Source organism: Trichoderma citrinoviride, assembly GCF_003025115.1.
Source record: "Trichoderma citrinoviride strain TUCIM 6016 unplaced genomic scaffold BBK36scaffold_6, whole genome shotgun sequence".
NCBI classification, from domain to species: Eukaryota; Fungi; Ascomycota; class Sordariomycetes; order Hypocreales; family Hypocreaceae; genus Trichoderma; species Trichoderma citrinoviride.
Window position 1 is genome coordinate 1,167,985 of NW_020194714.1, and position 25,982 is coordinate 1,193,966.

General features: G+C 51.6%; 8 protein-coding genes across 8 annotated transcripts; 4 read left to right on the forward strand and 4 right to left on the reverse strand.

Moving 5' to 3' along the window:
• Positions 1–2,642: 2,642 nt before the first annotated feature.
• On the reverse strand, positions 2,643–4,769 carry BBK36DRAFT_1135231 (asparagine synthase-like protein; the record flags this gene model as incomplete). Its single annotated transcript, XM_024892566.1, is given in 6 exon segments — positions 2,643–2,710; positions 2,726–2,876; positions 2,892–2,982; positions 3,036–3,575; positions 3,633–3,898; positions 4,139–4,769. The coding sequence occupies 4 exon segments, from the start codon at positions 4,764–4,766 to the stop codon at positions 2,911–2,913; spliced, it is 1,506 nt and encodes a 501-aa protein (XP_024750327.1). The 3' UTR covers positions 2,643–2,710; positions 2,726–2,876; positions 2,892–2,910.
• A 298-nt stretch (positions 4,770–5,067) lies between these two features.
• Positions 5,068–6,387, reverse strand: BBK36DRAFT_1117278 (FAD/NAD(P)-binding domain-containing protein; the record flags this gene model as incomplete). Its single annotated transcript, XM_024890334.1, has 2 exons — positions 5,068–5,112; positions 5,167–6,387. 2 exons carry the CDS (start codon positions 6,385–6,387, stop codon positions 5,068–5,070), a joined length of 1,266 nt encoding a protein of 421 aa, XP_024750328.1.
• A 1,399-nt stretch (positions 6,388–7,786) lies between these two features.
• Positions 7,787–8,302, forward strand: BBK36DRAFT_1158956 (hypothetical protein; the record flags this gene model as incomplete). Its single annotated transcript, XM_024894157.1, has 2 exons — positions 7,787–8,124; positions 8,221–8,302. 2 exons carry the CDS (start codon positions 7,787–7,789, stop codon positions 8,300–8,302), a joined length of 420 nt encoding a protein of 139 aa, XP_024750329.1.
• A 955-nt stretch (positions 8,303–9,257) lies between these two features.
• Positions 9,258–9,821, forward strand: BBK36DRAFT_1158957 (hypothetical protein; the record flags this gene model as incomplete). Its single annotated transcript, XM_024894158.1, has 1 exon — positions 9,258–9,821. One exon carries the CDS (start codon positions 9,258–9,260, stop codon positions 9,819–9,821), a length of 564 nt encoding a protein of 187 aa, XP_024750330.1.
• An 878-nt stretch (positions 9,822–10,699) lies between these two features.
• Positions 10,700–12,520, forward strand: BBK36DRAFT_1199185 (P-loop containing nucleoside triphosphate hydrolase protein; the record flags this gene model as incomplete). Its single annotated transcript, XM_024897080.1, has 3 exons — positions 10,700–11,771; positions 11,835–12,041; positions 12,126–12,520. The coding sequence occupies 3 exons, from the start codon at positions 10,700–10,702 to the stop codon at positions 12,518–12,520; spliced, it is 1,674 nt and encodes a 557-aa protein (XP_024750331.1).
• Positions 12,521–13,444: 924 nt separating this feature from the next.
• BBK36DRAFT_1117758 (hypothetical protein) lies at positions 13,445–17,239 on the forward strand (the record flags this gene model as incomplete). The annotated part of the gene is made up of 1 exon (XM_024890394.1): positions 13,445–17,239. The coding sequence occupies one exon, from the start codon at positions 13,445–13,447 to the stop codon at positions 17,237–17,239; it is 3,795 nt and encodes a 1,264-aa protein (XP_024750332.1).
• A 354-nt stretch (positions 17,240–17,593) lies between these two features.
• Positions 17,594–20,675, reverse strand: BBK36DRAFT_1199189 (hypothetical protein; the record flags this gene model as incomplete). The annotated part of the gene is made up of 5 exons (XM_024897081.1): positions 17,594–18,195; positions 18,272–18,368; positions 18,437–18,991; positions 19,053–19,594; positions 19,658–20,675. The coding sequence occupies 5 exons, from the start codon at positions 20,673–20,675 to the stop codon at positions 17,594–17,596; spliced, it is 2,814 nt and encodes a 937-aa protein (XP_024750333.1).
• A 606-nt stretch (positions 20,676–21,281) lies between these two features.
• Positions 21,282–23,342, reverse strand: BBK36DRAFT_52467 (P-loop containing nucleoside triphosphate hydrolase protein; the record flags this gene model as incomplete). Its single annotated transcript, XM_024898205.1, has 1 exon — positions 21,282–23,342. One exon carries the CDS (start codon positions 23,340–23,342, stop codon positions 21,282–21,284), a length of 2,061 nt encoding a protein of 686 aa, XP_024750334.1.
• Positions 23,343–25,982: the final 2,640 nt, after the last annotated feature.

Below are 25,982 nucleotides of genomic sequence, written 5' to 3' on the forward strand. Positions count from 1 at the left end.
CAAAAAGGAATGTGGATGGGTGGATGAGAAAGATGGAACGGGAATGGGAGAAGATCAACGGTTGTTTATATACAGATGAAGCTCATAATCTCTACTCCCTTTCATTTTCTTTTTTTCCTTTCGATCGTGTGTCCATGGTGCCTGTGTGTGTCCCTCCTTGGTTGACCCCCTTATTTTGCTGGACGGAGGTGATGGGTGTGGATGGGCTAGCAAGGAGGGGGGGGATTTGCTTCTCTCGCTTGTGAGGCTTTCGCTTCGTCGGTGGCTAGTAGTATGGATAGGTAGAGTCGCTGCTGGGCGAGAGAAGTACGGACTTCGGCTTCGGAATACCGGCTACAGGGGAATATAGGGAACACAGACCGCTATACATGAGCATACGATGCAGTGGTATGGTGGTCATATGGTTTGCGGGTGCCGAGATGGGGGATGCGGCTGAGTTAGGTGCTTTGGGGGGGGGCAGGGTCTGTGGTTGTATGGATGCATGGGATGGTCGTCATTTCGTCTAGGCTGTTGGTTGAATGGGACATGACTCTTGGTAGAAGTCTATGTGGTTTACTACTGTGCTCTATGAGTGTACTTGCTAGCTTATCGTTTGCTCTCATTTCTGCGGTACTATACTATCGACGACGATGGAAGATGGCCGCAAAGGAGCTAAGCTTTGTTATTGCTTTCTGTCATGGCAATGAAAGCGAATAGCGGTAAGTTTGATCAAAGTTGTGAAGTGCAACTGCTAGACTGTCAGTAAAGGGCCCCTCGTTTCCGCCCCTCACGATGTATCCACCGCCCGTTCTTGTGGCCGTTGAAGAAAAAAGCAATCTCGCTCAATACTGAGATGTGATGGAACTTGACATGACGTTTGCTTGGCAAAATCTGTGGCCACTTTGTTCTAGAAGGGCTACAGATTACACCGGGTAGTCGGGAAGATCCATGTCGGGGCTGCCAACTTCTAGATGTGCAGTACCAAGACTTTCTTGGCAATTTCAGGCTCTTTGTACTTTTGTTAATGAAACGGTATGTTTTCGTCAAGGACTTCATAGGATGGCGGCTGGGTTCAGTCTTTCAGACGCATAGAGATACGCATAGGTGGAACTCCAGCCTTGACCAGATAGTATCTATTCTCCCCCCACAAAGTCGCAATATAACAAGTGGATTGACAAGTGAAACAGCTGAGTTGTGCGGCTAAATCCATCTCAGAAAGAATCGTCAACAAGCTGAAAACAGCAATACCCAAGGGAAAAAAAGGGAAAGCAGCAGCAGCAGCAGCAGCAGACGACCAAGAAAACCAAAGCCCTCAACCACTGCCGTTGTTTCCACCCGACAGGGGATACCATTTGCCGTAAACCACCCATGTCTCTCTTGGCCTTGCGCAGGGGCTCGGAAAATACCTGTAGGCCGCCTCCCATGTCAAGTATGGAGTCGTCCCCCGGACCTAGAATGATTCTTCAACGGCTTATAGCCGCTCCGACGCGGCTTTTCCATGTTCGCGTCGATATCCCGATTAGTATTTTGTTTGTATGTAGTATGTAAGTCCCGTATAACATGTGTCGTTGGCATATGCACAATAGGACGCGCGTCCCGTACAAAATTCTTCGTGTCGTTTCTTGTTTCTCACCTCCGTTTTACGGGGATGGCGGAACTATTGGTCAGGCATCCTCAAGACGGCAAACCTCATGACATGAAGCTTCTCAGCTTTCTCTCCACATTGTCGTCTATGGTGATACAACCGCCAGATTGGAGCAAATCTCAGCCGACGATCCGAATCGCAGATCAAACGCTGGCCGAAACTCTTTCTATGCCTTTTCTAGAGCCATTTTTCAACAAGAATGACGTGCACCGCAGCGTCAGCAGTACATAGCAGCACAATCTCCATGTCACTTCTCCCACAGCATGCATGCATGCATCCAAGGCTCCACCGCAACGTCCATCAACATACAGTCTCGTATCCCAGATATCACCACCACCACAGCCCTTCACCTTTGTCATTACCATTTATTGCCAAGTATATAATCAAACTGTGTTTTCAGTTTGCACAATTTAGATGGATGAAAGAAAAGATTGTTGTTCACTCTTAACCAAGATTTTGATCGACGCATTCCCCCTTCGCTTCCCACGGACATCCATGCCATCCTTGTCCCGTCTTCTCTTCCCTGTTTTTTTCTTCAGCACCCCGGTCCCACGATGGCTGGGCTTCACCGAAGTCGCTCGAGTTTTCCCGCATATCCCGATGTATAGGGGGCGGGTTGTTGAGCCGTGTCAAGGCGGTAATTGGCGCTTTGCGTTCATGAGCGAGCGATTCAGAGAGAGTGTGTGTGTATTCACAGGATTTTGCTTTATACTACTAGTAGTAGAAATGTTACGGAATGGACAATGTTCGTTCGCAGGCAAACCATGGATTGTTGAAGTAACTCACGAGTTGCTAAGATACAGCAGCAAACAACTAAATGGACTATCGCTCTGAACCTATACCATTGAACACCTAGACCATTCAAGTCGGACCCGACAACAAGTTTCACAGTATATGGATATTCAGAGTCACAGTCATTGTAAACAAAGGCTTCATTTGAATTTTTCTTGATACATATCACTTTGAATATGCCAAGTTCTAGGGTAAGACAACTCATCAACCCCATGCCCACACAGAGGGGTCAACGCATCTCGGCTCAGACTTGCCTTTAACGACGTCACTGCTACCGGCTCTTGTAAAAAAAGAATAAGCCAGGCATCTGGGAACAAAGGGGTTAGCTGCAAGCAGCAAACGCGCAGTCGTTCCACATGACGCCGCTTGTGGCCGTGATAGCTCGGAAGTATCTGTTTTCATCATCACCACCGAGACCGTCCCCTCCTGCATCATGAGCACTCTCCTTCGTGTTGGTGTTGGTGCACGAAGGCGCAAGCGCAATCTAACATGCCTCAGGGACCGAGAAGGGTGGTGCCCTTGACCTTGCCGCTTTCCATCTTGGCAGTCCGCGCTCCAAATTGAATCTGGTGCAAGATTAGCCAAGAGCCCGGGATACTCATCGAAGCCAGTCACTTACCGCTCGCTTCTTCTCCGTCGCCACAGAGCGCATGCCCAGACGCTCCGCCAACAGACGCAGCACTCTCTTTTCAGGCTCCAAATCACACCCAATTCCCTGGTTGTCGAAGTCGCACTTCTCCCACGCCGGCAGCTCAATTGCCCACTTGACCAGACTCTCGTCAAGATATGGAAATCTCACCTCTCTGCTCCAGTGAGCCATGACTCTGTCGTCACGTCCCAGGTTTCTCTTGCCTAACCGGCCAACATCCAGCTTCAGCTCATCTATGAGTCCCGGATATCCGCTGCGCGTGAAAGCGGTGGCGTGACGGACATAACCGCCAAACAACTCGTCAGCGCCGAGTCCCGACAACAATACGCGGGCTGTTGTGCTATACGGCTCAGCCGTCTCCCCTCCCGGGGCCAACTGTCCCATCCCCTGACCCCTTGCGGCAAAATACAAAGCACAAGCGATGGAGAGGTCCATTTCAGTGTTGTGAGGGTAAATGAGGTCTATCACCTCTGCTCGATGAGCGCACGTCTCCTGATAGGGGACATTTACCTGGGCGTGTTGCGTTAATACGAGCTTCTTTACCGCTTTGTGTTACGGAGTGCTTACAGTAACAAATCGCCACCGTTGGCTTGGACAGACGGTTAACAGCTCGGCAAATGACTTTCTCCCAGTCATCCTGTCAGGACACAGCTCGTACAGCTCATCAGCGGACAGCTTTGTGTTCTGAGCAGCAATCCGCGGATTCTCAAACGCCACATTGATCAAATCAATGGCCTGCTCCGGGGGCATCATGTCGCTGGCCATCCGGGCTAGGACAGTGCAATCCAGCCCTCCTGAAAATAAGACTGCGATGTGGGCGTCTGATGTGTCCGCTCTTGGAGGCCTCGGGACGTTGAGAACCCTGAGCTGGAGCGACTCCGTCAGATGATGCCGCAGCTGCTCTACTGAGGGCGACTGGATGGTCAACGGAGCTGTCGTGGCATCAGAGGCAGGTATAGAGGCGTTGAAGATGCCGATGCTTGATATCTAATGGTGATGAAATGAGTAGCACGGATGTCGGTTGGCATGTCTTTACTTGCTAGCAGTAGCCTGTGAGAGCGCCCCTAAGCAACTTACCAGGTCTTTGTTCAGGTCCCAGTCATGGCGGACCGCCACCAGCTCCATCGGTGAGCCTGTTGCATCCAGCTGAAGGGTATAGCAGCCATCAGCTTCGACCTCGGCCCATCCCTCGGCTGGCGCTTCTGCGACGCTGGAGAGCAGGAACTCGTCTCCCTTCTTCAGCAGCAATGACCGTCGCCCGAGGCGATCCCGTCCATAATACAACCGCTTTGCTTTCCTGTCCAGGAAGATGAACGCAAAAGGTCCGTCGATGGATCGCAGAGCATCAAGGACACTATCCTCGCTGCCCGCATCGTGACTCGCCGCCGCAGCCAGCAGAGACAGGACGGCCTCGCCATCATTGCCCTCGACCAGCTTTCCGCCGAGCTTCCACGCCTCGCCGTTCCAGCAGAGCACAGACCCAGATTCCGCGTCCACCAGCGGCTGCTTTGCCAGATGGTCGCCGCGCAGGGACAGAACCGTCGAGGTCAAGGTCACGCAGAGAGAGCCCTCGTCTGGGCAGAGCTGCGCCTCTACCGTCCCAAGATGGTCCGGGCCGCGGTTCCGAAGGCGCCTCTCTAGGCCTGGAGACAGTCTGTGAGGGCGGCCATTTGCTGTTACGGCGCCATGGATGCCGCACATTGTTCGGACGCGTCAGGCGGTTGGGTTGGCGTTGGCAAGGATCAAAGGCGAGGAAGTTTGCCATGAATTTCAGGACAGAGGCGCTAAAGGATGGGCTGGTGCATGCGCCACGACACAGCCACACATTGATCACTGCTACGAGGTACATGATGATTGACCTGATTCTTGGCTTGATCCTTCGGAAGCTTCACTTCAATCGTATTCCATGTCTTTATTGTTCGTTGACAGACGCTGATTCTGCAAGCTACAGCTATGGATTCAGTAGTGTCGCAGGCACAGTTGTGTACAGGTTCTTCCACATCTACAGCTTAGAAGGAGTCGTCTTCTTCTCAAGGTATCTTTTTGCCTGATTCACAGAGTCAGCTTCACGTATAGCAGATGATGCAACGTTCAGACATACCTCGCCAACGGCATCGTACTCGACATTCCACTTCCAAAACTCCAGACTGCTGAAATCGGCATTCCTGTCCGGCACAACACTGTCCAGCAGGCTGTCTGCGTGCGAGACGCCAATGGCATGCTCCGTCTTCCCCGACAGATGCTTCGTGTTCCACCGCGAAAACTCCTTGACTCGCTCCGCCCTGGGCTTGCAAATGGCCTGCCAGACGCTCACAATCTCCGGGACAGTCGACCCCGGAAGGCTGGAGAAGAGGAACTGCAGCACGCCAATGTCCTCGATGATGGTCGAGTAGCCCTGCGCCGCGTTGGGGTGCATCGCGTGAGCGGCATCGCCCAGCAGCACGATCCTGCCCGCCTGGCTGGACCAGCGTGGCAGGTTGGGCACCTCGGCAATCCGCCAGCGGTCGCACGTCTTTGCTATGCTGAGAGCCTTGACCATGTCGCTGCACACGCCCGAGAAGAAGCGCCGCACGTACTCAATGTCGCCCTTTTCGTCCCACAGGCTCTTCTGGTCTGTTTCGCCCTGGATGGCAAACAGCAGCCCGACGCGCCCGAACCGAGAGCTGTACCGCGTCACCGCGAAGCCGCCGTCGCCCTTCCAGGTCGTGATGTTTGAGTTTTCCGTCAGCTTCATCGAGGTCGGGTCGTCGGTCAGCTCGGACACCGCCATGTCGAAGCTGTAGAACGTGGTGTTGTCGACAATTGGGTCCCATTGCTCGGGAGAGCCCACGTCTGACAGCACGGTCCGCCGAGTGTGCGACTTGATGCCATCCGCCGCCAGGATTATGTCGGCCACAATCTCCTGTCCGCTCTCGAGCGTTACTGTCGCCTTTGCTGCGTCGTCGGAAACGCGCGCCACGTTTGCGCTGAATCGAATCTGTGCTCCGGCCTCGGTTGCCACATGATGGAGCAGCTTGACCATGGCCCTCCGCGTGGTCCCCCAGTCGGCATGTTCAAACGAGTCGACGACGGTGGTCCGGACCTCTCCAGTCTTGAGCTCGCGGTAGGTGACGGACGGAGATCGGTCGCAGATCTGCTCGAGGGCTTTCTGGAGACCCCAGCCCTGGATGACTTTGCTTGCGCTCGGCCTGACGCTGATGCCGCCTCCCGTGGGATTCAACTTTGGGCTGCGTTCGAGGACTTGGACGTCATGGCCGGCTTTTGCAAAGGCAAAAGCAGCGGTGAGGCCACCTAGACCGGCGCCAATGATGATGACTTTCATGGTGATGAACCTTCAGTATGAGGACCAGCTGTCAGTGGTATGCGATGCGATCCCGGGACGAAATGGTGCCTCAAGCCTCGGATTCGACGAAGCCTGGGGTTTCCCAGAATACCGTTGTTGCCAGCAGTGTCCGAATCAGGAAGGCCGGTCAATGTGTGCCCTCGCAGATCGTATTAACGAGACAATAGGTATGAATGACCGTGTTTGCAACGTCTTTGCTGCATCGCGTCTCGTCCTCTGGGCTACTTATACCTGGGTCTGAGTGCTCGGACAGGCGTCTGCCAGCGTGGCGTGTTCCTCGGCTTCCCCGCTGCTACGTCGTGTATTATAATCTCCGCCCGTTGCAGATGGGAACGCCCATCGGACTTTGGAAAGCACATATTGAAGTTTAATATGTGGTGTCAACTTTGAGTTCACAGCGGACTCAACGCTGGTCCAACAGGCTGTGGCTATATGAGAGAAATCGGCCTCTTGCAATCTGTCAGCAACGACTATAGCCGCGCCCACAAGAGGTTCGTCGATGGCTTCTTGTACCGTCCATGTGACGGGTGAGGCTTCAGGCCGAGGCAGTAGGCTATGGAGAAGACAGGGGATACCCTGACAATACATACTTGATAGCCGAGGATGAGCAGCCTCGGATTGTCTTTGATAAGCGGTCTTACATACTTGGGTTGACAAGTCAACAGAATTCCGATTGAAGGCGAGCAGTTGGAGACTCGAGTCTGGAGCAGTTCCATAGCTCAAGGTTAAGCTTACAAGCTTATGCTAGTTCACCATACAGAGAGAAAAGGCTTCGTTAGCAAAAAGCACCAACCAAACAGCGTCGAAGATCTCACGTCAGCCGCTCCAGCTACTTCAAGTCGAGCCTAGAGCAACTTCTAGCACGAGTTCAAGCAATGCTTAACGGATTGTTGTCCGTTGGTGGAAGCCTCTAGCTGCGATGGCTATTTCTGACCGCCGGTGACTAAGTCCCTGTTAAACCCGTTGGAGATGCATCATGGCAGTGCTGTCACTTCGCAAAACGGCATGGTCTGGCTCCAACAACGTGCGGCGCTGGAGCGTTCCGTCCTATTTTTGGGGCTTTCAATAAACCAGGCCTAATAATAGCGTCCCACGATGTTGACCCAATGGACTTGTTGCTGTACCTGATGAGGTGTTAACATAGAGAAGCCAGTGAAATTGTAGACAAGTGGGAAATGGTGGACTCTGGAAAGATCGTGGGAATACATATAAGAGGAACGGGTGGTTCCTGTTGCCTGAAGATCTTGGTCCCTTTGAGTCGTACATCAGCACTAACACCGTGATAACCTCACAAAACCCTCTTCTTATTCACCACGCCACACAACCTACATACCCATCTTTCCGTACCCAAGGTTCACAAACATCTCCCTCCCCAAAAATGCAGTCCTCGCTCCTCGCCGCCGCCGCCCTCCTCTCCCTCCTCAGCCTCGGCCTCGCCGCCGAATGCCACCCCAAGGTCGAGCCCATCCCGAGCTTCTCCATCGCCGACGGGCGGAACCTGCAAAACGACATCCACGGCAACCAGTTCACGCCCCCGCTCGATTTCCCCTTCAAGATCGATCCCGCGCATACGGCTTCGTTCAGCGTGGGCAGCGCGATTGCGTGCCTGGAGAACGCGTACTCGTTTGAGAGCACCAAGATTGGGCAGACGGATCTGGCGAATGCGATTCAGAATATCATGGATGAGTGCGACAATGGCGATGGGACTTCCAAGGGGTATGTTTTACACTTCCTTCCCTTTGCTTTAGGCACTTTCCCCTTTGTTATGTGCTTGTTTGTGATAGTTGATGCTGATTTGGGTTGTCTGGATAGGGGCAAGGTCGAGATTATTGGCGACAGTGGACTTCCACTCGAGATTCTGATGCAGGATCGCTCACTTGGCTGCGACTACTGAAAGGCAAGATATACGATCTGGATCACGATAATTATACCCTTCTTTTTTTTTTTTTTCTTTCTGTTTGGGACTATAAGCGGTTTTGGTAGCATGGGCGCAGGGTTATAGATATTGAGACCATCTAGACACTTTATACAGCGTGGTTCCCCTTAGATGCCTTGGCCTTTGATGTTGAACAATGCGATGCTGTGATGTAGAATTGAGAGTCAGATGGATCTCCATGTAAATATCCAACTCCTCCGCCATTCCTCATTCCTGGCTTCAGCCCAACAAGAACAAGACCAGCGAGCTCAAAGGGATTGCTCTGTTCGCTGCCTGTATGATGTTTTTGATACCAGCACACAGGGGAACTCATAAAGCTAACCCTGCAAAGCTTCAACTCTTTCTGTGTAACAGGGCACAGCGAAAACGACACCTCTTCAAGACACATCAGGGCCGAATAACATTTGGCTCAGCATTTGCGCTCCAATAACTCGATCATAACTTGGTAGCCTCTCTGGCTTGTACTTCTCTCCGCCAGTGCCTTGATGGTAGCTTTGGTAGGCATTTTCCTTTGCTGCATGTGAAGCGTCTTACAGACATCTTGACCGTTTGGTAGCTCAGACTCTTTCAGTATAAAAGCATTTGAAAAGCGATTCGCCCCAGAATGGCAATTCTGCATCAAAGGAGGTTGAAGTCACGCAACCAACCACCACCAGAACGAGGGTTGGGTGGAGTCGAAGCTGCTTGCATGTGCATTCACACGGCGGTTGGAGCACATGTAGAGTCTCGGGCCTGATAAATTGACCACCCTCAGCGAGGATTCCTTTTCCTCCCTTCTCATCTTTCTCTCTCTTTCACTTCTTCAGACCGAATTACGAAAATTCTTCTCTACTATTACAATCGAGATCACCGCCTTTTCGGCCACCTCATCCTGGACGGCAGCCGTTAAACCGACTCTGCTATGCAACCTCCCATGGCTACCAAACCCAACAACATGCCTAATTGGATGATGATGGCATTGGCACCGCAATATGGGAATCGTGGTACCTGGTCATCTCAGCTTCGTACGGCCAATGTTATGCCACCCAAAGCCTCTACAGAAACCATTGAAGATATGGAGATCGACCTAGAGGAAGACGAGAGTGATACATCTGTCGAACCTGGTATCACCGGGAAATCTAATATTGTCCCTCTACAAGCCATGGACAAGCTGGTGCAGGACTTGCTGGCCTCCCAACAAAACCTGGAAGACGAAAAGCGAAAGGCAGAGGACAAAGATGCTGAGATTGCCCGACTCAAGGAAGAAGCGGCTCAGCTCCAGCAGAGAGATCACAAGGACTGCGAGGAAACAAATGAAATGCGACGGCTATTGGCGTTTCACATCAAGAATGAGGAGCAGCTGTCGAGGAGGCTTAGGGACTTACAGGCCGTCAACGAGGGCCTCCAGGCCCAACTGCAGGCCACCGAGATGGCGCTTGAGGCGAGCAACACGTTTCCACTCTCGTCTCTGGATTTGGCGCCCATGGAAAAGGAGTAGCAATGAGAAACTGTCAATCTTGGAGGAATAAGGATTACACAATTGACGAGGCTGTTTTTTCTTTGTCGATGGTACTTCATACAGACTGCGAACAATAGCCAATACAATTTCTTGTCAGATTCTGAATACGCGCCTACTAAAGCGATGTTGGTTGAGCACTCATCAGTAGAGGCGATGTAACTCGAGATACTGCAGTGATTGGCTTTCGATATCCAGCCGCATTGAAGGCCTCCCGCGGCATGCCACAAACTGACAGCATTGATGCAGGCGGCCGCCCAACGCCAGCCCGATGCTTCATTCTCATGCAGGGAGGAGAGCAACTGTTGAGGGTTGGCCAGCTGCAGAGACCGTGCTGTGGGAGGCCAACAGGAAGGACTTGAGCGCTTACATGCATCCAATCATATGCATGCGTCCTTTGCTTCCTTAAAGCAAGCCACAAGCCGTGCGATTTCTCCATCGATTCTTCAATTTTCCGCCTTGGACTTGCTGTAATCAGTAGGATCATATCTCAATGTCCGATACTCAGTCCGTCTTTTGGATGGACGTCAAGCCAGACATGCCGGATGAAGATCGTGTTCATGCCCTGGTGAAGGACTGCGGCTGTACGCGCGAGAGAGCAATTACGCTACTCAGGGTGAGTAGAAGCACCCCCAAAGGTTGATGGTCGCGTTGTCCTGACTTCAATGCAGATTTGCAACAACGATGTTGAAAAAGCCAAACAGCATCAACGCCTTTATGAGTCATATTCTCAAGAATTGCGAGATGAATCGCCATCACCGCCCATACCTGTTTCAGTCGGGCTTGGCCAGGACAAAAACTACCTCGGGAGACCATGGTCACCGTCAACTCCTTCCATGTCCCGCAGTGCATCATTCGATATGGGATTTGAGAGTGACGCTCAGCAGATTACTCCGGGTTCCAACGAGAGCAGCCACTCCACCGAATGGGATTTCACCCTGCCTCGTCTTCCTTTCTTGAAGATACTCACGGAAGACGACTTCAGTCCCGACAGCCTTGCCTCAGCTATCCAGCATGGTGCTACTGTCCATCGTCTGCGAGAATATCTGAGCAACTATGACTCGGCGCTCCTCAAGCAAGACATAAGCGCCAACGTCATGGGGTTTCCCCTCATCTTCTATGCCGTTGAGTCAAATGACGAGAACATGGTGCGGCTCTTGATCGACTATGGAGCAAGTGCGAATGCGGTACATGAGGCCTCGCAGGTACCATTGCTGGCTTTTGCAATCATGTGTGGGGAGACACTTCAGCTTGACACCACAAACATGGTCAGCGTCCTTCTCAGCAAAGGAGCTTCCCCTTATGCTATTCCTATGGAATTATTCGTCCCATATCTTGTGGAGATAGAGAAGAGAAGAGACCAGAAAGGGAAAATGCCAGTTGAGGAGCCCTCAGAGGCCGTGCAAGCTGCCTGGTGCTCAGAGGCTACCAGGGAAAGACTCGTGAAGAACATCAATCTCACCCAGAGATACTTTCTCGAAAAGTCTACAAAGCTGAAGCGGCCATCGACTAGAAGACGCCAGGTGGCCCGGATCAAGAATTGCGAAGGCCTGTTGGGCATTCCGTATTTCCTGGTTGGCCAAGGTGTTGCCACAGAGCTCCTTACCCAGAGACTGCTCACGCATCTCTTGATGCCTACCAAGCGGCCTCTGGTATTATGCTTTGCCGGCCCTAGCGGTCACGGCAAGACAGAATTGGCGCGACAGCTCGGCCATTTGTTGACGTTGGACCTGGAAGTGGTTGATTGCACCACCTTCACTCACGAGATGGAACTGTTTGGCCCACGACGGCCTTACCATGGGTACGAGAAGGGCTCAGCGGTCAACAACTTTCTCGTGCAGCACGCTGGAAGAAAATGCATCGTCTTTCTGGATGAGTTTGAGAAGACAACCAAGGAAATCCACCAGACGCTGTTGCTCCCATTCGACAACGGTAAAGACAACAACTCACATGTGCCTTGCTTGGTGAAGTAAAGGGGCTAATCCGGTAAAATAGGCGAATATCGAGACAGACGCACCGGTGATAGGATCGACTGCTCCAATACCATCTGGATCATGGCTACGAATGCGCTGGATGAGACCATTCTGGACTTTTACGAGCACAACAACGCCATAGCCGGCGAAGACGTAGACGAGAGGGTTCGACTTGTCAGGAAGCTCAGTCAGCAGCTACGAGAAGCATTCCTTCAACAATTCGGCGCAAGTCTTTCCTTGCTCCTACCTGATCAACCAGTTTATCTAGATCACATAGGCTAACTTTGGCATGACATACAGGCCCCTGTGACAGGACGAATCTCGGACTTCATCCCCCTACTGCCGTTCTCCGGTGGCGAACAAGCCGTCATCACGCACAAGTGCTTGCTGGAGTTGGCTCACGATCTACGCCAGCCTATCAATCTTACAAAGGGTCATGAGAGGCTGATTGGGGACATCCAGCTGCAAATTCGCAAAGATGGTACATTATGCTCGATTTTGGCGAAGAAGCACTACAACAGTAGGCTGGGAGCGCGTAGTCTCCAGACGGGCGCAGAAACAGTGAAGAGGATTGTCCTTGACGCCTATCTTGACGATGACGAGGAGATCAATGAAAGGCAGTGTCTGAGGGGCGCTGTGATTGACGTGGATGGGAATGACATTGTTGGCAAGATCCTTCCCCCGGCTAAGACGAATGGTAAGGCATGATGGGAGCAGTATCTGTATGCTGGTATCACCGTAGAGGCCAAGTGATTCATCTTTGCTCGAGGCGCCTACACAGAAGCACCCTTGTCTATTCTCTTTGTCCGTGTCTTGTAACTCTCTTGACATGACCGCGCTTCAGTCTGGGCAAGCCGGTCAACGATGGAAGGAACATTGAGCCTCGAGTTTGAAGAGAAAGGCAGCAAATGTGCATACGTGGCTTGGGTGTCGGCACCATCTATCGAAGCTTCTCCTTACGTTGGCCAACACGAAGTTCAAGGCCTTGTAAAGCGGTCGCGCGTACCTTGGCGGCTGGAAGCGTTTCAGTGTGATACGGCTGGGCGCATATCCTGTCTCCTGGTAGTATACGGTTGAGGTGTTGGGTGGAAGTTGGCCTCGACTGGTTGGACGCTCTGTGGCTTCGTGCAGAGTCGCATCACGGACGCTTCTTATGCCTCTTCTTTCCATCCTAACCCCAAACAAGTCTTTCGAATCACTGTCGTCCGCTTCATCGCCTGCCTGCATTGGGCGGCCGACAATGCAGCCTTCAAAACCTGAGCAATGTATTAATAGTCTCTGGACACTCGTCATCACCCGGCTAGCGAAGCACAAGATGTCAAACGGGATTCGTTGCTCTTTACCTTAGTAGGATGCATGGCGCTTAGTTGCTATCTACCTACCTTATGCAACACACTGTTTCACTCTGGACACGTACATGTATGTAACTCGCATGCAGTTGGCCCGCAGGCGCTGAATGCGACAGCGGGAGGCCTACCGGCTGCACCCTCATCCATGTGATCATGGCGGTACGTGTAGTTGAGTTGAGCTCATCTTCTTCGATAGCTTCCATCCGACATAAATCACGCTGCTATCCCGCTCCTATTCCTAATCACAACACATAACCAGGCTGTCGAAAGCACATTGTTGAATATGGAGGCTCAAGTCCCAGCTCTGCGAAGAGCTGCAGAGATAGGAACCCTCTATGATGCAAAGGAAGATCGCTTCCTCAGTGCTTCAGTATTTCCTCGAGGCTTACCGGAGAATCATGTGTCAACAAAGCCAACCCCGGGTACGGAAATCACAGTTTCCAGCTGCGCTTCATATGGAAATGTGTTCAAAGATCTTCATATAGACGAAACTACTGCAGTCAATATCCTCTCCGGTACTGTTGATCTCCAAGGAGCCTCCGTCTTTCTCAGAGACTTCGAAATAGGAGGAACCGTGCGTGCTGCCGTCATTCATCGACTCTCTACCGTACAGCAGGCCCTCGTCAACTTGGGCGACACCTTCAAGTCGACTGGTGACTTGGCCGCTTTGAGAACCCAAGACTTCACGCACTTTGTGATTGGCATCACATGGGGCTTGCAGACTATTGTTGCCGCCAGTTGTTCTACGCCAAGCAAAGCACGCTCTTCTGAAGCTGAAGAGGCGACCTTCAATAGGGATCTGGAGGTTTTGACATCTTCCATTGAGTCAGCCTCCCTTACGCCGCAGACGCCTTCTCCTAGGCTGATCCCTCAATTGGAGCTCTGCAATGAGTTCATCATCTACAGCGATGTGTTTGAACAGGAGGGCCTACCGATGCAAAGTGTATCGGAAATATGCGACTTCATTCGCATTGTACCCGACCATACTCGACAAGCGAACAGCGGCAGGGGATGGCCAGTCGCATATACCTTGATGCCTGTCACGACGCTTGGATTTATCATGTCTCTGCCACTTGAGCTTCATCACAGCTTGACGTCCATCAGACCCGATTATCTCGCCAACTTCATCCAGGTCTATGATGATATCGAAGCTTCCGCAGCCAAGCTTCGCAAGTATCATACCTACTTGGCTGGCCACATTCTACATGTAGCCAAAACTCACGTCGACGAAGTTTTGGACTCGATTAAGCATCTGGAAGATAGCAAGAGCTGGCTGACGAGTGAACTTTTCCACCGCCTGTTGGACGTACGACAGAGCAAGCGGGATCCCTCAATTCTCCTTGACCTCTATCGCCATGTGGCCTTTAGAGAGTCCACACCAAAGCAACTCTCTGCCCTTGCTGGACAGGAGACTGGAAAGCTCGAGTTCATTGCGAGCGCCATCTCTCAGGGGGCAAAGTACATTGGCTACAATGATCTCTCTCTCGAAAAGATTCAAGAGGCTTTCAAAGACGCTCATTTTTACGTCTTCCATTTCGATTCTGGCTCCATGATGGACGATCAAAATTGGAGTGACAACTTGGTCTTGTTGCTTGAGCTACTTGGGCAGCGAGATGAGCGCATGCCCGTCTTCATCATGGACCACGACGCGACAGCCTCCAATGAACATCCCGGCATCTCACGGATTTCGCAGTACAAGGGCAACAAAGAATGTAGGGCTGATATGCTGGAGTACCGCCAGTTTCTCTCCCAGAAATGCTTCGCTCGGTGTTCGGATGGGGCCCTCGATACGAATGAGCGTCAACGACCCGTCAAACGACGCTTCGTCAAGATCCCCTGTCCGAGACCAGGATGCGATGCCGACCATTCTTATGAATGGGCTTGTCCACGATGCTTTGCGACAATTGAGTATGGATTCAGCGATGACTACTTTTACTGCGAGTGTGGCCGTGGGCTTTTCAGCAGCTACGAGTTCAAGTGCAATGATGCAAAGCACAACTCTGACTTTGTGGCTTATGATGTGGAACAGCTACGAAAACTCTTGGACAAATTGGATCAGGCGAACTATATCAATATCCTCATTCTGGGAGAGACTGGGGTGGGCAAGTCGACTTTCATCAACGCCTTTGTCAACTACCTGTCTTATTCTACGCTGGACGAGGCCAAGGATGCTGACTCGCTCGCTTCTGTCATTCCTTGCTCGTTCTCTCTCCAGACGATGAACAGGGACAATCCAGAACTGGGCATTCAGGAGTTCAACGTCAAAGTGGGTGGACGTGACGATGAGGTTGACGGGTCAACGGGAAACTCGGCAACGCAAAAGTCGGCCGTGTATCCCGTCACGATTGGAGCAAAGACGTATCGCTTGATCGACACTCCAGGCATTGGGGATACCAGAGGTTTGTCTTACGATAAGGAGAACATGGCCGATATACTCAAGACCATCAGCTCCTATGACAGCCTGCATGGCATTCTGGTCCTTGTCAAGTCGAACAACGCACGCCTGACCGTCACGTTCAGATTCTGTGTCAAGGAGCTTCTTACTCATCTACACCGGAGTGCCACCAAGAACATGGCTTTTGGATTTACCAATACTCGAATCTCGAACTATGCCCCGGGCGATACGTTCAAGCCGCTGAAGGCTCTTCTTGATGGGCAGTCGGATATCCCCATCACTCTCTCGACGTCCACAACGTATTGCTTTGACTCGGAGAGCTTCCGCTATCTCGCTGCTTTTAAGCAAGGCATACCAATGAATAACGAGGAGGAGTATCGTCGAAGCTGGGATCACTCAAGCAAGGAGGCCCATAGGCTCCTCAACTACTTTGCCTCTACTCAGCCTCATCCTGTCAGCAGCACACTGAGCTTAAACGGGGCGCGCAAGCTGATCCTCGAGCTGACAAAGCCCATGGCCAGCATCTCGGACTCTATCAGGAAAAATATCAAGTTGTGCGAAGACAAGAAGCTGGAGTTGAATGACACGCAACTCACGGCGGACAAGCTGCGCAAAAGATTGCGTTTGGAGAGGATCCAGTTCAAGGCCATTAAGTTGAACATGCCTCGTACGGTCTGCAAGAACCCAGACTGCTGCGATTTCAAAGACAGCGGTCTTGATGATGGAGTCGTCGTTACGATATACAAGACGCACTGCCACGCCGAGTGCTATCTTAATAATGTCACGGAAGACGTTGTCGCTGACCCTGGCCTCATGGGTTGTGCAGCTTTCGCTGGCAGAGATACTTGTCACGTCTGCCAGCACAGATGGCAAGAGCATCTACATGTCCTCTACGAGCTCTCTGAGAGCAAAGCTCAGGTCATTGACAAGGAGATAGAGAGGCAGCTCAAGGCCAATGCAGATGATGTAACTTTGCGCCAGCTGGCGATTGCTAGACTTGACCGGGACATTGACGAGTTCAACAAAGAGTTGGATGAGATTCGTCGTGCCTCTGCCCGATTCTGTTTGTTTCTGAGGGAGAACGCCATCACCGTCATCAATGATGCCACTTTGGACTATCTGGACATGCTCATTCAGGACGAGCAGGGCGTCATTGAGGCCGGAAGACAGCGAGGCTTTGCTGTTGACGCGAACATAAAGCGTCTTCAGGCATTGAAGGATGACAGACAGATTCACCTTGAACTCGTTGAGACCTTCAAGCAGAACATGGCTCGTCCTACCTGTCCCGAGGACATGCTGCTCGACGAGCAAGGAGTCGATGCCCTCGTCAAGAAGCTGTACGATCTGAAGCATTTCGGCGCCAACTTGAAACACATCAAGTATGTCATTGACTCCTCCATTGAAGAGACCTACCGTGAGCGGCCATATCGCGTGCGAAATGTCGGCTTTCGCAAGCAAGGCGGAGGTGGCCGGACGTTGCGCCATACGAGCCAAGGAGGAGCACCGCAGAGGTTGAACGAGGGCAATTCTCATCAGCCATATGCTTTGGGAAACAGGGGCACTGTGATGAGAGTTGGAGAAGATGGCCATCGGCCGCATTCTTATGCGGACGCTACAAAGTCGCGTATTGATCACTTCAAGTCGTTCTTTAAGGGAGGCTCCGGACGACTATGGGTGATGTAGCACTGCGAGAGCATTAACTAGCTAGTTTTATCATAGATGAACTATGTAGCCCCAATGATATCGTACCTCTCTGGATCAGAAGATATGCCGCCCTGATAAAGTAACGTTGTTGATTTGAAGAGGGCGCTCATGTGGCAGTCCCTTCCTCCAAAGTCTTTGCTATTTACAACTGTCAATTTGGAATTGAAAGGCCTGCTTCAAGGATTTGAAATTGGATTTATCTTCATGATTGAAATATGAAGTATTGTCATTACAGAAGAAGATACACGGAAGCGTTTCCTTAGCCTCTTGCAACAACTTCAAACAGGGAAGTCTGCCAAAATCTCCTGCTTTCTGTCTCAAAATACAAAGCATTCATCGATGATTCAGTAAAATCATGTACGTGATACCCAAGAGGACACGCTGGCACGACAGTACACCCCTCTGGCTCACTTCATTCCTCATCTTCAGGAGAGAGTGCCACACGTTGCCGAGATCAGGAGTGCTGTCATCGGGGCAGAGTCCTTGAAGGATACGAGACATAACATCAGGTCGCGTGATTGTCTCTGCAGCATTCTCAGCAAACTCTACTCTCGCCATAATGTCCGGGTTGTCCTCCTGGGGGAGGTGGCTCATCATCACGCCCAGCTTGACCATGTAGATGATCACGGCAGAGAGGCCGGTCGCCAGAGCCGTAGACACGCTGTTGGATGACGCGCAGTCAACATCTGCAAAGCGCTGGGCGAAGCCGTCCATGAAACCTGTCTGGGACGTGCTGGACCGCGCAGTGTTTGGGATACTATCAAGGCCGGGGAGGATGAAATACTGGCCAGAGCCCCGTAGCCTCGTATCGCTGGAATCGCAAGTATTGCCGATGAAGAAGATGCCTTTGGGGTAGGCGTCGAAGATTCCGATGGTGGCTGACGGGCAAAACATGAGTACATTTTCCTGTTGGACCCTTTTCAAAGCGCGGAGGACTGCCGAAGAGACGGGCGGTTAGTGTTGTGACCGACGTCTTCCTATCATCCCATCTGTACTGATGGAACTCCTCACCTCGTTCGTTTTCAGGTCTGTCGCAAGTCATTTCAGGTATCATTATCCGTGGCAAACAGATGATAGTAGCTTTCTTAGCTAGGGCAGCTTCAATAGCCTAGCGAGTAATAGAATGTCAGTCTATATCACGTCCTTGATGGAACCGGTGGCTCATTTCTCTCATACCTTGGCCAAGGAATCTGCATCCAACACACGTCCGCCTTTGGGAAGTCGAATAGGGTAAATCTTAGCCATTGGGCATACACGCAAGATGAGGTTCGCCATCACCGTTCCGTCTGACGCTGACACAAACGGTGGCAAGTAAACTTCGCTTATGTCCCCATCTTCAGCCTCCCGGTAGTCAAAGCTTTTGCCCGTCAAGCACTGGTTATGCAGTGCCCTGTCCATGACGTCCACGCCGTCACCAATCATAGCCACGACAACGTCGTCCCCTGCTGTTGAAGTCGACTTCTGGCGAAATAGTGGTGAGAGAGACCTCCAGTTGTTGATCAAGGGGAGCGAAAAGTTGGATGCGCTTCGCAGATGTTGACGCAGTTTACCACCGCAACCAGGATCAACGTCATCAAAATAGGTTTGGATAGGGGGGATACGACATCCACGGTGGTTGTCAGAGGTTGCGACCGTCTCCGTGACTATGACCTCGAGGGTTGGGTTGCACTTCATTATCTCATCTCGGAATTGTACGATGGCCTTCTTGATGCGCGCTTCATTGCCACACATCTTTCTCCTTGGTCAGCTTAGAAATTCTCATGTAAATGAGGGCTAAGTCAGAATTACTGACCTTGTGTCGCTCGGGCTTGTAAAGGTATACTTTCTCGAGGCCCTGAAACTTCAGCAGCCCTTCTTCTCTGCTCCACGAGTGTAGTGCCATGATGTTGCCGCTCCATCTCAGGCAGAGTTCCTTCAGGGGATACTTGTCGGTATGCGGGTTCCTTCCCAGCCACTGCGAGATGGCCTCATGGATGTCCTCAAGAGCCAGGTCTATCCTTTGCCAGTCGAGGCGCTCAATGCTGAACAGGCTCAGGCAGTCTTGCAGCGCCTCGGATGTGTGGACCGTGTTCTCTGGGCCGCCAGAGTCGTCGACGGATAAGCTGATGATATGGCGAACCCCCTTGGCATAAAGCCAGCGAAACATATGTGTCATGTCCTCACGAGGGGAATGCTCCTCGTCAGGATAATTTATATCTATTCGTGGAAAACGCACAGATTGCAGAACGTTATCAAGCTTGATACCACACGTGCCGTTTCGTCCGAAACAATCCGTGAAATCTATCCAGTTGATACTGGTAGGCAGATTATCATATTGGAAGCTTATTTCGATATCTAGAGATGCAAGTCAGTCCAGGGCCAAGGATTTAGGGGGGAGCTTCTCGAGATATAGCTTACCGTCCACATTGTCGCCGTACAGAAAAGAGGTAGCCTCCCGATGGCCTCTCGTTCTCATGTAATGCTTTTTCAGAAGCAGCGATATCTCCTGGAATGCCGTTTTTTGCAATGGGCATTCGTTCAGTGTTTGCACTTTGCCGCGACGTCGTTCATCATCCATGGACTCAACAAGGCTCTGATAGATTGAGTACCCCTTGGCGTTGCGTACCTCAAGGAAGCTTGATTGCTTCAATCCACGGCCTTTGTCAAAGATTTGTTGGTCCCGATCAATCAGCTTCTTGATAACCTTAAGCCCCTCAAGGTTGCAGTGTTGGAACGATGCGACATAGTGCATGGGCGTGTTCCCGTCGGCGTCTTGGGCGGCGAGTTGCTCGTCCGTGGCATGCTTCATGAGAATATCCGCTGTATCAAAATCCAAGGAACTGATAGTCTCAAAGTAGGTGTGTAACGCTGTCCTCTTGGCGACAAGACACGGCTGTGCAAGTGCCTCGTCGAAGTAATGTTTGATGACTGCAGACTGCTCGCTTCCGTTTGCCCTGCAGACGGATTCAATGAGCCTGAACAGCTTGTGCGGGTTGTCTCTGATGGCCAGATGCAAAGGGTTGTATCCATCAACGTTCTGACCGACCAAGAGTTGCGGAAGTTCCTTGACAAGCTTTTCGATGATGGGTTGGGCCCGGTCGAGAAGGTGTTGCCTCGGCCTGATAAGTTCAGCAACCACATGGATTACGTTTCCAACACGGCCGTCAGCTATCTGGTCAGCGATTCCGCCGTGCCCCGACCAGAACTCGAGGACATCGATAGATGGGTTGCTGATCGCGTGCTCCAGAGCCTGGACCATAGTGAAATACATTCCCCGCTGCTCCTCGAGTCGCTCCTCTGGGGACTGCTCCATGATCGGTGTTGCCGGCAGTTCCACCAGGCGTCCTTCTGTATCTGCTTTGGTTAAGAGCCCTAAGGCCGAGAATTCCTCTGTCGATGATGTACATGTAGGCGATAGTGTTTCCTGCCAGTCCATTTTTGATCGCCTCGATGCCGGTGAGAAACCCGCAAAGGGATCAACGGCCTAAAGGACGGAAACATTTCATCCTATATAGCCTCACGACGCCTTACGACTTGCCATCCACATGCCGTATTCCAGCGCTATATTTGGAACGGGCAGTAGGGAGAAGAAGCAAATGCCTACATCTCTCTACCCCTCAACCTAACGACTATAGCTGGCTCTGTTATTGCTCAAAGTTGACAAACATGTACCATTGGCAATACGCCAAGCGATATGAGAGGCTAATATTGCTTTCATTCAGAATTGGAGGCGCGTACAAACAAAGACAAAGAGGGAAATGGCTCATACGCATGCATGGGTATCATATGCTCCCAATGAGACCAGATCTATGATAAGAGTTATAGGGCGGCAGCTCGTAAGTCTGTCAAAGCCATAGAACGTCATGAGTGCCTTGCCCCTGAATCGAAGATGGCAAACATCTCGCAAGGGGTAGGAGGTTGAGACCTTTCAAGCCAGTGAATTGTATTTGTTCCTCTTTTTGAAGCAAACAACCCATAAGAACCAAATGGAGGATGAAAATGATCTCTTTGTCGCCCAATACCTGCCATGAGTATCGTGGTCTTACTCCAGCTCCCCCCTTTTCCGCTGCTGAAGCATGTCGCCCATCAACCTGACCAACTCTTTAATCGTAATCACCAGCCCTCTACCATCCATATTGCCATACACGTACTCCGTCACCACTCCAGCAAGCGTCTGCATATCTCGTCCATTCGACCAGCCCTTTGTCTTCGCCAACTTCACCAACAACCCCATCATGACCCCCCTTCCACCCACATCCAAGCCATCTTCATCCCTCAAAATCTCGATATCCTGCTTCGCCAACAACTCACAAAGATGCCTCAGCGCAGACTCCGGACTCATAGGCGAAAAGTGAATCTCCGTAGCAAACCGCCCTCGCAGGCCGGCGTTGGTCTTCAAGAGAAGATCCATATCATGAGTGTATCCAGCCAGGACAATGACAATCTTGCGATAGTAGCGCGACTTGGTCATGCAGTCGACAATCTCGCCTATCGCCTCGTTGGCAAAAGAGTTCTTACCGGTATGTTTGAGGCGATATGCCTCATCGATGAACAAGACCTTGCCGAGGGACCGCTCAAACAGCTCAACCACCTTGGGCCCAGTATGGCCGACATACTTTCCGATGAGATGCGTGGCAGAGCACTCAATCACCTCGCTGGTCGAGAGGAAGCCCATGTCGTAAAAGATGCGGCCGACGATGCGAGCAGTGTGTGTTTTCCCTGTCCCTGGTGGTCCCTTGAAGACGTAATTGAACGGGATGATGCCTCTGGGGTCCTTGTTATTGAGCCTCAGATTCGCAGCAATGCGCTGGTAGCTTTCGAACCGCTTGATGGTGTCTTCAAACCCAATCAGCCCGTCAAAGTGAGCCCGACACCGTTCTGCGGCCGTGGCGCCGCGATTATAATGGGGATCAAAGTCCTCTGGCTCGAGCACAGTCTCCATCGCATCGGCATCCACCGTCTTCGACACTCTGACCCTGTACCTGGCCTTGGCCTGGTTCACAAAGTTGACCACATCACCTCCGTTGCCAAAGTTCGGCCTGTCTCTTGCTCTCCGCAGGACCTCTGCGGCAACCTCCATGGCAGCTGGAGTAGCCTTGATGCCCTCTTCTTCCATCTTCAAGTCGAAAATCTCCTTGAGCCGCTCATCGTCATAGTCGTAGAACCTAAAAGCTTCTTCAAGCGGGAACCGACGACGCAGCCCTGGGTTGCACTTCTGGAACATCTCCTCCATCCTATCCGGGTATCCCACCAGAATCACACAACGATCATCGCCTGGCCTGTTGTGGATCTTGGAGACAATAACGTCTATGCAGGCCAGCCGGAACTCATCCGTTTGGTTTTCTGAAAGCCCTTGGCCGTGGTAAAACATGTGCGCATCGTCAATGATCAAGGTCTTGCCTTTAGCCGAGTCAATGATGGCGCTCGTCTTTCTTTCCGACTCGCCGATGAACTCGCCGATGAAGTCGCTCGGCGTCTTGTAGATGACATTTCGGCTCGAGACGAGGCCAATGTCGGCAAGGATCTGGCCATACAGCTTGGCCACGGTGGTCTTTCCCGTGCCGGGCGGCCCTATGAAGACGCGGTTGAGAGACGTCTTGAGAAGCTTCATGCCGGCAATCTCCCTGTGATAGTTGGCCTTTGCTCGATTGAGGAGCTGTTCAACTGCAGCCTTGACCTCTTCGAGTCCTGCCATCTTCTGGAGCTCTTTCCAGGCCTTGCTCTTGGTCCGGACATCCTCAGGCTCGGGCCCGATCAAGTCCTGTCCGGACAAGAAGTTCTCGTCCGGCAGCGGCTCCGTCCACGAGTCTTCAATCTCCAACAGCCTCTGTCGTATGCGAATAGAATGCCGCTCCAATATCTTTCCATACGACAGCTGAAGCTCACGTACGTTTCCGAAAGCGGCTTCGTCCCGGCCACGACCTGCTCGCTGGGCCACGATCCGAGTGAACGGACCCTGAGGACCTTGCTCCATCTTGAAAGAGTCTCGCTTGACCATCTGAACGAACAGTCTGCGTAGCTCATCGTCATTGTAGTCTTCAATGTGTATCAGCCGTGGGAACAGCCATCGTGCTACCGGAGAACTTCCCAGGAGCTCCGGCATTTGCTCGAAAGAGCCTGAGAGGACAAAGACGACATCATCGGACAAAAGCTTTAGTGTTTCCATGAAATATGCCCCTTTATCTGCCTTGACGGAGTCCGCTTCGCTGATATAAATGACCTTGAGGAAGTTTCAGCAAACTGACCGAGTGTGTTGGACGGTAGGTTGTCAGTCAACTTACCCCCTTTGAAGCAAGGTCCCGAAGGTTATAAATGTCTAATCTCTCTTTGAGCATGTGCCCAGATTGCTCTTCGAAACAGGCGTAGGTCGGCTGCTTTTTGCCCCAAACACCGCATTCTTCGAGGAGCTCTTTGTACAATTTCGCCAGAGTTCTCTTTCCTACAAGCAAATGCGAGTCAGTGACCGGTCAATCTCGTGATGGCCCAGCATGGGGGAGTTAGAGAAGCACGAGTGTTGCTGTCAGACAGTTGATATGATCATGTTCACTCTTCGTGAATCACTTTTTTGCTGTCATAATCAAGATTGAAGGCAGATGGGCTGTCGTACCTGTCCCTGGATTCCCCATCATGACCACGTTGAAAGCCCGTCGCTGCAAATGCCCCTGACGACTTCGCGAAGCCTCAATCATATCTTTGACCTCCAAAAATAACGACTTGGCACCCTCAAGCCCTACCATCTCCATGACCTTGTCCAGCGACTCGCTTTTCTCGCCTAGCTGTTCTTTCCGGCGCGCCCATTCTCTTTTCGCGAGCGACTCGACAACGGGCTCGACGTATGCTGGCGTGTCGTCCAGAGAGGGGATGTCGTCGATTGAACCACGACGAGATCTCGTGTCCTTGTCCGCCGCTGGAGCATCAAAAGGGTTGAAATAGGGTGATTTGGGAAGCTCGATTTGGGCGGGATCGACTTTTGGCTCTTTTGGTGGGCTGGAAGCTGTTTCTTCTTTGACTTTACTCTCATCTTTGTCTTCTTCCTTGTCTTCCTGCTCGTCCTCAATCCGGTCTTTATCACGTCCAGCGTCTCCCTTTTCATCTTTGTCTTCTTTTTTGTTTCCCTCTTTGTCCTCATTCTCGCCTTCTTCTTGTGATGTGCTCTCTGGTTCTTTACGAGGAGCAGAATCGTCGTGGTATTTGGTGTCGGCCCCAACTTGGCCTTCGTTCTTCACATCTTCAGTCTTGGATCCCTCTGAATCGTCATCTTTGGCTTCCTTCTCAGCTCTGTTCAAGGTAGAGATAGGCTGCGGGTCTGGCTCAGTTTGAGCTGCTCCATCCGGATCGCGACCGTTTTGATCGCTGGAGGCGGCTTCTTCGTTTGGTTTGGATAAGGTCTGATCATTCAACCCTGAGACGGCATCAGCCGACTTTTGATCGTCTACCCTCAGATTTGTGGCAGCGCCTGCATCATCACTACCTTCATCAGCATCTTCAGATGAAGTGGTAGTTGGAGTCATGCAGGGAAGCTCGTTGTCTGTATCATCGGGGTTTTGATCCAAGCTCTGAGGCTGAATCGCCTGGTCACCCCCTTTAGCAGTATCAGAGCCGTCGACATTATGTCCTTCGGCGTACGGATGCCGATCAGGGACCTCTTCGACACTAGTACCCATGATGACAGTCTGTTGTAATCGTAAAAGCCCTTCAGAAGAGTATTGAGATGCAACCCCGAGCTGTTCATGATACTGGGGATCTAAATCGGAGCTGGGAGTCGAAGGAGTGCATTTATATCATGGTCCCTTAATCACATAGACGACAGACTATATATGTAACCTCTATGTCACCAAGGAGCATTTGAACCACACAAAAGCTGCAAGTTGGGCTTGCGTTCGACGCCTTGCTTCAATCCATGCAGAGGGCGCTGCTGCCTAGTTATATCTTGTGAATGGTGCTCACAAGGTGGAGAGCACGGTAACACGGGTAGGCTGTAAGCGGGAGCTGAGTTGGGGTAACAGGGGTCAACTTAGGACATAGCCCAATCAGCAGTGCTGATGGCTTATACGCAGAGTAAGAGATATATAGGTTGCATTTCCGAGATAAAACCAGTCCTATAGTTTGCTGAGCTGTATCATTCTCATTGGGCTTTCGATGCTGCCAGTCCACATTGTATGCAGGTCTCCAAGGCAGAGTTCTGTGAGAGGGGCTGATGCCTAAACGCCAAAGGGGGAGCGGCCAATCGTGGGAGTAGTGTAACAATCTGTTTCAATGAGTCTGACATAAGGAGAAGCTGAGATTCGGGTAAAAAGGATGCCGCTTTGCATGAGAATCCACGGAGATCCATGTCGCTGGAATGATGAATGCTTGAATTGGTGTGACTGGTGTTGTCAAGATTCCACTGTAGTCGTGTAAGTCAACCCGCGTGGCACTTACGCCTCCATCTTCGCTTGACCTTAGAGTTGGCCGCATCTTGATTAGTTCAAGGTAGGAAGATGTCGATTATATAAAAAGATGTAGATCAAGGTAGGAAGATGTCGATCATATAAAAAGATGTAGATCAATGTAGAAAGATGTGGCGTAAAGGACGACTAAGAATGGAGTCGCCTCGTTCTGAATGCATATGTTGACCAGCTATGATGGCAGACAGGAAGCCCACGAGCCAGATTCCCATTCCCCTTCGAGCCTCTGTCTGAATCAACGGATCAGAAAGTTGAAGCCATTCAACGAGACTACCGCAGATACCAGAGAGGGTACG